At 42.2% G+C, this 10,946-nt stretch overlaps 2 protein-coding genes across 2 annotated transcripts in view; one reads left to right on the forward strand and one right to left on the reverse strand.

Moving 5' to 3' along the window:
- Positions 1 to 3,038, forward strand: part of LOC139346703 (sodium/hydrogen exchanger 9-like) — a 66,361-nt gene extending 63,323 nt beyond the window's left edge. The window contains exons 15-16 of the mRNA XM_070985924.1: positions 2,658 to 2,763; positions 2,868 to 3,038. Of these exons, the coding sequence (XP_070842025.1) occupies positions 2,658 to 2,763; positions 2,868 to 3,038 (277 nt within the window). The remainder of the gene's footprint in view (positions 1 to 2,657; positions 2,764 to 2,867) is intronic.
- On the reverse strand, positions 1,966 to 8,160 carry chst2b (carbohydrate (N-acetylglucosamine-6-O) sulfotransferase 2b). Its single transcript, XM_070985923.1, has one exon. The coding sequence runs from the start codon at positions 7,622 to 7,624 to the stop codon at positions 6,230 to 6,232; it is 1,395 nt and encodes a 464-aa protein (XP_070842024.1). The 5' UTR covers positions 7,625 to 8,160; the 3' UTR covers positions 1,966 to 6,229.
- Between the last annotated feature and the right edge of the window lie 2,786 nt (positions 8,161 to 10,946).

Consider the following 10,946-nt stretch of genomic DNA (forward strand, 5'->3'; position numbering starts at 1 on the left):
CCAGGCCAGCTCTTTCCTACGATAATCTAACTAGCTGCGAGCTGTAGCTTCATATTTCATAAACAGAGTGGAGACTGCAACCCATCTAATTCTCAGAGAGAGAGGGATTAAACATGCTTCCTACAATGTTTGTTTAATGTTGAGATATGGTCACAGCCGAAGGATTATATTCTTAGATTCGAAAAAAAAATTCTCCATGTGTTAAAATGATTTAACAAGATGCTTTTTATCATTCAAATCAAACACCTACGCTCGTTTCACTCTGAAACACTGAAAGCTGTTTCAGATTTCTGGGCATTTTCTCGACTATCTGATGAAAACCTGAACCAATTTTGAAACATTCCTGTGAATCTATTTATTTTTAACCCATTTACTGTAGTTTCCTTCTTTTTTTTACAGCATAAAAGGAAAGTAGGTAGTAGAAATAACTCAAAACTGTACTGAAGTCTGGTAGTTCTTTGCCTCTCCGCTGCTGATCAGAGGTCAGGAAAAGATGACGCGTGGGCCATGTAGGAAGGGAATGAGCTTGCCGCGATGAGGGCTGAAGTAGCAGTTGGGCTTCTACCCCCCACACAAATACTCAGCACCTTTTCCCACACACACACACACACACACACACACACACACACACACACAAACAACCTGACACCATTGTGGAGCAGAAAGCAGCTCCAGCAGTTATAATTACCGTCGCTGTCTAGTATTATGCCAGCGTGGAAGAGGAGGACACCGCGCCGACATGAAGACAACTCACTCCTGCAGGTCCCAAAGAAGTCATTATTCCCCCCTTCTCTACCTCTTCATCCCTGCCCTCGTTTCTCTCCCTCTCTCCCTCATTTGAGACATTTATAAATAAATCCTGTTAACTGGCAGAATGGTGCACATAATTCCCACCTCTTGCATATTGCTGATAACGGCACCAGAATGTAAGAATTGGCACCAAATAACAGATCGGTTTCCTCTCCTCTTTGTTTTTTTTGTGTTCATGCCAGGGGATTGTGTACTTGTGTGCCACCTCTAAGTCCCGCATTATTCATTATAAGCTCTGAGGTACAAAGGTTGCTTTCGTCCAGAAATTACAGGATTGTTGAAGTATTGTTGTGTCTTTTTCCGAGTATGAACACCTGCAGAAGGGCAATTATTAATCAGAACTATTGTTTACAGCAAAAAGCCACGAAGCGCGCTGTCATTTTCCATACTCTGTAATAGAAACGATACAGAATCTGATTTACAAGAAACTGTTTTACAAGATCGGCTGTTACCAAGCTAGCGTGTGCAGAAATCTGGCCTGAAAAGAGATGCTAGAGGTCGTGTAATACGTCATTGTTATTATCAAGTGAATACTTTTAATCACAGGTGTTTGTTGATTTGATTCCACCACACAAACAGAGGACTTTTGCAATAATATCTTGCAGCTGAAAACTAATTAGAAATGCAAAATATGCTTGCCTTAGCTGCCAATCAACACTTCTCAGCTTGCCGCTCAAGAGCAAGACTAACCTGTCTTGCCAGAAACAAGGTATTTCCACACTTTTCCACATTTTTTCTGAGTACAATTTTTTTTTTGTCCCTTTCAAACTCCCTCCCGGAATGTCTTTCTTCATTGCAAATGTTTTTATGGGCTTTCATTACTGAAGACAGCAGCAGACAAGGGCTGGTGCATGTATTTTAACTATGCTAACAATTTAGCTATTAGGAACAAAAACAGGACAAGCACCTAAAGCTTGAATGACTAATATTGAGCTCTCTGCAGTATGTTATGGTGAAAAAGCCACTGGCCCTCAATGACAGTAAGCTGACACTGGCCTTATAAGAGGAATACTTATGTATGCTTAATAACTGCATAGATGTTCATCAGTTTAATGCTACATTGTGTGGATTCATTGCAGTGGTATCAGTGAAAATGGCTGTCATGGTTCAAGATCTCACCATGCTGTGCCTGATGGAAGTGAGGCAGTCTTTGTTGTATTATACGTTTTTATTTTTTGCATGAATTGGGAAAAAAAAGGACTTAACGTCTGGTTGAAAACAGAGTACTTGACACCCTGACTGTGTTTTATGCAGTGTGACAATGACTGGGATTTTTCAGCACAGAACTAGTTCTGACACCTATACAGTGTGTTCAAGAAAAAAACAAAAAACAAAAAAAAGCAAATGCCCATGGTTATACTTCCCATTTCTAGTATATCACCTCTGTATAAAATATTGTGCAATTTTAGATTTGTGTATGACATGCTTTTCTCCAGAAAAGAACAACTCACTTTAGCCAGTTGTTTCTATCGTAGTCACTGGCCTCTGATTTCTCCCCACACATTTATGGCTAAAACAATAAACATCACCTCAAAATCCTTCAATCCCACCCATAATTAACATACTTAGCTATGGTAATACAATTAAGATGTTGCACCTTGATCTTCTAAACCTTTATGAACTCTCTAAAATATGTCAGTAAAGCACTGTAATTACTTATTTTCACACATAATTGCAAAATGTGCCCCTAGTAGAATGTGCTTTGGTTCTGCTGAAGTTATTACGCTTATAACTTGGTGGCCTGAGGCCACATTTGCAAAAGGCTCAAAACAAACCAGTTTCCTCTCTCCTGCTCGCTGTCATTGACACTTACACACCTTTGCCATCATTCCTTAACAAGGTCACAGATATCTAATGCCGCTGCTGACACATCATGGCCCTCCACTGACCGACTCACTGCCACAGTGTTGTGGGGTCTTTGCCAGACTCTTCCGCAGCCCCCATGTCCAGGAGGTAAGCCTCCTCTTGTGTCGCTGAATTCTGTGCACATCTTCAGTGAATATGAAGAAATCAACATCTTCAATTAATTTAATAATAATTTTCCCCTTCCGATTCAGGATGAAGAGCAGCTGTGTGAGACTGAACCAGATGACTCCACGTTCACTTTGCAGAAAATGGAGAACCAGCTTGCATCTGTAGGAGGCGACTCTGGATCCGAGCACCAGGAAGACCTGCTGGAGGGAGACCTGGGCCTCGGCACTGCTGCAGCTCTCCCCAGGGAGGCCTGAAGCTTCAGGAGTCACTTCTAACCGCAGCTCATCAGCCTCTGTTGCCCTGAAGCTAAGACCCCTCCCTCCCTCCAACAGTGAATGGGGTCACTGGTCAAGGCATCTGAGAGGAGCCGACTGGGAGTCAGAGTTACAATAGCTCCGTTAAGGTCATGCACCCCCCTTGTGCTGACATGCATGCAAAGACACACTCACGGAGGGAGAAAAAACAATTACAAAGGCCATTGCTCTGTCTGTGACTCTGCTGATGATTTTCTTGGCTTGCTTTGCTCCAGTTTCAAGGAAGAGCTGAAATAGAATCATTAATCCTGTACAGTTCAAATGCCTGATGTCTAACACAACCAACAGGAAGCAGGACTTGACCAGTGTGTGTGCCGTCAGCCTTTCACACAGTAAGCAATACTGTAATTCCACAGCTCTGGTGAAAATGCAGGATGTTAAGTCACACATTAATTGCTCGCCGAGCAGCTTCACGCTACTTGGTTACATAACATCTTGGTTTAAAGCTTTCGGGACAATTGCTCATGAGACTGTACAGTGATTGAACGCTGTGGTATTTCCTCTAATCAGCTGAAATGGTATTTTTGTGCCAACTTTGCTTTGCTCTTCCCCAATTCCTTATTAAACTTTTATTGCACTGTTTTCCTCTGCAGTCCTTTAAACTCATTCAAAATGTATTTCAATGAATTTATTACACCCCCCCCCTCCACATCTTGCTTCTGCGGCAAGCTAAAATTCTTCCAAATGCTTAGTATATTAACAGCATTTGGAAACGAGACTATCAGCATGTGAGACTTCTTTATAGATTGCACTTTCTGAGTGCATCATTATAAATCTCAGGGCCCCTTCCCCCTTGTGTGAAGCTGGGTGTTGTGTACTGCACAAATCCAGTGTGTGAAGGTTAGGCTTTGTGAGCATGCATAGTTTCTCTCATATTAATAAAACCATTGTCCTTGAAGTGAGGGCTTTTTTATGTTGTGAATGCATGGGTGCATCTATGGAATGCTCCTCTGTTTCTGTTCTCAATTGCTTCAAAAAAAACAAAACAATACACTCTCCTTTGTTTGCGTTGATGTTTGAATTCAGTTTTGTTCTGAGCAAAAGAGATTGAGTGATAGCACAGCCTTTCATCATTAATCCTCCATCTCCTTCAGAATACAGTCTTACTAGTTTTTGGTGTGATTTGCTGAAATTTGGCGCTGTCACCTGTACAATAGGCTCATTGACGCACGCCCACCAGCTCCAGGATCCATCTCTGTGCAGGAGGAACAAACTGCTCAGCCTCACAACTCTTTTTGTGTAACCGTGTTATACACACAGACGCACACACAAAAAAGCTACCTGCCTGTGGAGCTTTCCAGGAGTAATTTTTGGACACTTTGAGCATCACAAACCAAATGAAACTGAGCTGTTTTATTGAAGTGAACCTTTAATCACAGCAAATCACATCAAAATCTGGATGGAGTAAGACAAAAAAATCTGTTTTAATGAAAGCTCCCTTCACCTTTTATCCTTTTAACTTCAAGTAATATAATATTAGTCTGTTTCCCTTTTCGAACCATTTCTCTGAGGTCTTTAAGGTTGTGGTCACAAAACTGAAATCCTCAAGCGACTGTAATAATTCCCTCTACCAGCTAATAAACACAGTACTCTTATGACACATACTCAAAAGCATCCTGCAGAGTTTTTGCCCACCGTCATGTTATTAAACAATGCTTTTAGTGTGTACGTGCATGCAGATGAAGGGATTCACATTTCTGCCAATGTTTTCACACTATTCTACTGACCTACAGGTAGCAGTAAGGCACCAAGAAACACATCAATGCACCAGCAAAGGCAGGGAGGAAGAGGACTGCCGGGAAGTAAACACTGATGTAAATGATGCAGGTTTCAAATTCCAAAACAAATTTGCTGAGCAATCGTTTTATGAGGAGAGGCGGGCATTCCACACGCCCCGTGTTTAGGTGAGAAATGCTGAATGTAAACAGAAACAACAAGAAAACTCCACAGGGCACCTTTAAGTTATGTAGCAAATGGCAACATATGTGGCACTGTTCCAACACAGTGGTTCTCAAAAGGTGAGCGAAGGCACAGCGGTGCACTGAAACAAGGTATGCCTTGAAACAAGTCAGAAATATAAAGAACACCATTATTACAAAACCTATATGTAATTAAAATACATATTATCATATAGCTTTTTTTCAAATATTGATTAAATCCAGTGGCTCACCATGTTTTTTTTTCAGCATTTTTAAGGGAACCTTGCCTCACGAACCAGACTTTAAGAACCACTGGTTTAGTGCTTATGTGTTTGATCATGATTTTCACATGTACAGCAGTGCGGGTTGATCAACACAGATGCATAAACTGTCTTGTTAACTGTGAACTTTACTCAATGCAATATTCCCAGATCATGTGTTTTTTTTTTTTATAAGAGCAAGCAATTGTAAACATTTAAAATGGTAGAACAGACTGCCTCCACCAACACCGAGAGAGACTTCCCCGCTCCAGAGCCATGACATTGTCCACAGTGCATGATATCATCCTACCAGGATTTGGAGACAAAAATCAAAACATCCTTTTTAAAAAAAAAAAAAAAAAAAAAAAAAAAAAAAAGTAGAAATAGCTCTACTGCTACTTCTGCTGTAGCCTACTCACCACACCTCTACCTATGGCACATCAACAAACCAATTTATTGATTGTCTCTGACTTCAACCAGATCTTACAAATAAACATTAGCAATAATCTTTTTTTTTTTTAATCTGTTGTTTTTTTGTTTTCTTTCATCCACTATTTTCACTTTTACAGACAGTATGGAGACTGAAAAAAAAACAAAAACAGATTTCCCGTAAGGTTTTGAACATTCAAAAATAACCCCGAAACATCCACTTTGAAGTGTCATCATAACAAGATACATGAATTATAGAGTGGTTGTTGTCTCATTGTTGCAGCTTCCCTAATTAACTCGTTGTTCGTAGGCCTTGCATTGTCAAGCACATCCAATATTCCAGTATAAAAGGAGTGGTCCCTTCAAATACCACTGCAGTTCAACTGGGAGAAACATGATACATTCCAAATGTGGCCAGTGGAGCTCCTCGCACACTAATTTAAAGTAAAGCTTTAATTCCACAATAAGAGGAAACGGCACTCGATGCAAAATGAACATTAAATTAAAAGGTCTTTGGTGGTTTTCACAGTTTGGAGTGTGTCACTAGTGATTTGCTCAAGTCCTTGACTTCCCCGGCTGTTCTGACTCTTTCGTACCCTAGAACAGACATGGCATGGTGGCAGTAGTCCTCCACTTGTTTGATCTGTTGAATGCTGAGCACTGTTCTCCATGCACTAGCAGCTAATGTGGCGTTCCTGGACGAGACTTGGAATGGCTTAGCGGAGGAGGTGGATCCGCTGGTCATGTTCAGCACAAATGACTCCAAGTCGTGGCTGCTGGTGAGGTTGGCAAAGCTGTACATGCGCCGCAAGACCTTGACCGGGTTCTCGACCAGGTCCTCGTACCGCACGACCATGTATTTCCCCTTCAGCCAGCTGGGTGGGTTTAAGGCAGTCCTCAAAGTCCTGGAGATGCGGTCACAGATCACCTCCATGGCTCCTATGGAGTGGTAGTCTGAGCCGTCCTTCTTGTTGACTTTGTGACTGGGGTCAACAAAAGGTATCCGGCGAAGTTTGGGGTCCCTGCTGCGGACCACCTGTAAATTCTCCCTGATCAAGCCATGTCTAGATTTGATCCTGGAGTTGGCCACTGCCCGTGGGTCTCTGACCAGGTGTATTACCTTCAAATCCAATGATGGATCCTCCATGAGTGGGGCTAACACGTTAACGTCCAAAATGCGCACCCCTTTAATGACTGTGGTGCTGTATTTCAGGCACTGCTCCTCCACCAGTCTAAGGCTTTGAGGGGGGCACTTTCTACACACCTTATCGTCCACCATTCCCACCACCTCTTTCCTGTAGGCTGAGCAGAGGGGATAGGAACACACCACTTTATTGAGGGTGGCCCCAAACACTCCCAGGGAGGTAAAATTCTTGCCCCCGGGGGTGCTGTAAAGTTGGAAAACGGACAGATCACAGCGGAACAAGGAGCTAAGCATGTCCCTGGCTGCTCCTTGTAAAGACACTGCATCACCAGGGTACAGTTTCTGCCAGATGTGCCACATCGGCTCGTACAAGAAGAACACGTCAGGATTTTGGTTAAAAAGCTCCCCAAAAAAGGACGAGCCTGACCTCCAGGTGGTCAGAACATAGATGAGCTGTCTCTTTTTAGCCAGAGAGGGCCTGTACAAGAAGCGAATGTCCGATCTGCTCTGATAAGTGGTGCTCCTCATCTGATGATTACACTGCTGTGGCTCTTTAGTCCATTTATAATTAGCTAAGTTGAGCATAGTGAGGACCAGCAATAAGAAATAGGCCATAAACAGGACAATCTTCTTTCTACGGAGCACCTTCATCACGATCCCTGGCTGTGCTATTATCTTGGTATGATTCCTGTAGGTTTTAAGCTTCCTCCCAAAGCCAGCATCCTTCTCCCAGGGTGCTGTCAACTTCAGTGGTTGATATTGTTTTCCTCGCATCTGTACCCTCAGAGAGTGGCTCTCACAGCTTAACAAAGCTCCTTACATTGACTGTCCACCAACACGCTCTGGAGAATGTCTACAGCCTATGCAAGGAACGACTGAACACCAGCTGATTAGGTAATATAGTCACCAGCAATTCAAAATCCACAACACGATAGCCCGTTTTCACTGCACTGCGTAATGTTCTTCATGGGGACGATGGGTGAGAGGAGCGTTTAAGTTGTCCATGACGAGCGTTGCAGTGATTCTGTGGGTGGCCCGTGTTCAAAACAAAAAGGAAGAAGCCTTCATCATTGTAACAGACGCCCTGTTTGTCCATGTTCAGCGGAGGCATCCCTGCGCAGCTATCATCTGATGCATCCTTGCGAATGCAGCCCGCTAAGATTCAGGCACCGCAAACAGTAAAACCGTCACGACTTGGCGCGCTCGTATCATTCCGCATCTGCCATAACGGAGCGGTGAATGGCCGGTGGCCACAGTCAGAGCGCTCGGTGGAAGATTTCCTCCACTCTTCCTGCTCCCCTGCTCGTTCAACTAATATAAGCTGGATGGATTCAATCAGAATACAAGGGGGGAAGGACCCGCCCAAAGGGGGACTTCATTGGCCCGCATTGTGGCGTCGTGCGTCAGCGAGCCACGCCATTGGACCCGCTGCACGTTTGTCTCGTCACAGGCTGGCTTGTGGCTCCCACAGATCGCAGCAATGGTAGACTGTGGGAAATGATGCTGTTGTTATGTTTCGGAGAGGTTTACCTCGCTGTCTGCATCATTGTAACCGTGCTCCACCCTGCTGGGTGAGACACAAAGCTGCACACCAAACAAGGTGCAAGAGCTCCGCAGGATTTTGATGGTTTCCCTGCACAACGCCACAAATCCCCCATTGTCTCTAACACCGCCTTTCAGCAGTTGTTAAGTTTCTATTAAGAGTCCTGTCTTCACATTCCTATTATATAGGCCTGTGTTTTCTCCATAGGGTGTAACTACAGAGAACAATCAATATTTCCGACTAAATGTATTTGTCTTTCCCACTACAGCCTCAAGAGGGTAGGCCAGATCTATCAGAAAACAGCAGCTCCCATCCCTTAAGCAAAAAAAGCATTATTAATTATTATCACTTTTTTATTAATTAAAAGTGTCATGCACACAATGCAGCAAAATATACAATAGACCTTGTTTCTGATGATGAAAATAAATAAAGATGAATTCGTACAGCAGTCTAAAGGAATATTGCTGTGTTTTTGTTTTTTCATTCAATGTATTGAAAACAGTCTGCAACAATGACTGACACTCCTCTCAAGTGGAATCAGCTGAAATCTGACATCTGACAGCTGTTCCCCAGGAGCTGACAAGTCCTGGGAAGCTGTAAGGCCATGTGTTCGGACAGAGGAAACCACATGCTCTGCAGATTGAAAATCATCTTTCCTAAGAGGCTTGCCAGTTTGGGATTACAGCCCGGCACAACTGAACGGCACAAAAGACGGGGAGGAGAGGGGTGGGCCCTTTGACCCCTGATGAGAAATCTCCATATCCAGATTGGGATTTAGTGATTTTATAGCAGTGTTTGGGGATTTTATTGTGACCTTATCATACTTACCTTATATATTATTGTACCATCATAATCGTTTTTTGCTATTTAGCTGTAATAGATCTGCTTGTATATGACCCTAAACAGTATATGTGCAACAGTACAGCCTTATTTTTTAAGAGGACATCTATGACACATCAAGTAAAGCTGTGTATTCTGTAAGTGCTTTAGAGAAAAAGCTTTGGTCTAGGTTGGATTATGGGACCATGCAGTGAATAGTTACTCTCTATGCTCTGTAATATGTGTGCTGATCTTTCTATCCCGTAGCTTCTCATTTTGTAGTGCTCTTCCAATGCGGCTGTTGACAATACAAAACCTTTGTGCAGACTGCCATCTGCTGGAGAACAACGGTCCCGGTCAAGACAAAGGAACAGACTTTTCTCTGTTTTGCCCTAAAAATTCTGGACATAAAAATAGAATTATTTTACAATCCCAAAGCATTTATTCCTCATTTATTTAAATGTTCTGTTTGATCCACATTTACGCCTGTTGGACAACTGGTAAAAGTGTTAGCTGGGCAGTAGGAAATAATCAAAATGAAGCATTTGGGGGGTTATCGTTAGTCACAAATGTAATTTTAATATCTTCCTTTCTTTTCCTTGCTGAAAACATAAGGTGGTGCAGTGAATTCCTGCATCTAGCAGCAAACAACAGCCTGTGTTTCCCACCCACACTGTGCATCATGTTTTGTTCCTTTCTAATTTAGTTCAGTTGATTAACCGAGAGCTGTTATGGGATTTTGTATTATAATAAAGTGCAGCTACAGGACCCCTTTCTCCACTTGTAAATATAATTGCTTAGAAATGGAGTGGATGGGGGGAAGCTTATTTTAAAACACTCACAAAACTGAACAGCTCCCCTATGAATGTTTGGCTCCAGGTTTGACTCCACATGCACTGTTTTGAGCTCTCTGAACTCTTATTTATAATATTTTGTGTGGGCTTTTTCAGGTGGATGAGACACCTCATTAGCCTTGAGAGTGACCGAGTGAGTGAGTAATTAATTCAAATAGCACAGATTATTGATATCTATTGTTTTTGTTACACAGCAAAACTCTTTCTCCCTTTTAACTGTACAGTAGCCAACATGTAAATGTATGATTAGGTAAAGCAACAGCCTATTAAATCTAACTCTGCATTAATTGTTATATTTTAGACTACATTTACAGACTTATAAGGAAATTTGAGTTCTTATTCCCATTCAGCGTTGCCAATCGCTTGAACAGCTGTGTGACTGAAACAATTCCTCAGCAGGCCTTTTCCACAAAAAACATTTTGACATCAAACAGCAGGAAAGGCTCAGTTGTAAATAATGAAATTAATGATTTAGTTTCAGGATCCTGATATTGCACATGCTGGTCCAAATCCAAATTCAGTTGTCTACTATGACCTTATTGGGACAATTGAGCCATTGCTAGTGTTATCAGTAGTGCCTGTGATTTTATTATAACAAATCAAAATGTCTGCTGTGATAAAAAGGCCCATTGCACTCATCTGATTTCTTACCATTTTCCTTGTCAAACTGGAGTATATTGCTTCACTGCCTTTGAGTACATACAGCACAGAATGGTTGGCCTCTCTCTTTTACTCAAATGTGAAATATTATGAACTGTACATTTACTTTACTTTCTCTATTATCAGTTTCTCCATTTCTCTGTCAGTGTTTAGTGTTCTCTGATTACATAAGTGTCACAGACTGACTTTGATATGCGTGGATTTGGCCATCAGAACCAGG

The sequence above is a fragment of the Chaetodon trifascialis genome, chromosome 18 (genome assembly GCF_039877785.1).
Source record: "Chaetodon trifascialis isolate fChaTrf1 chromosome 18, fChaTrf1.hap1, whole genome shotgun sequence".
Taxonomy (NCBI): Eukaryota; Metazoa; Chordata; class Actinopteri; order Chaetodontiformes; family Chaetodontidae; genus Chaetodon; species Chaetodon trifascialis.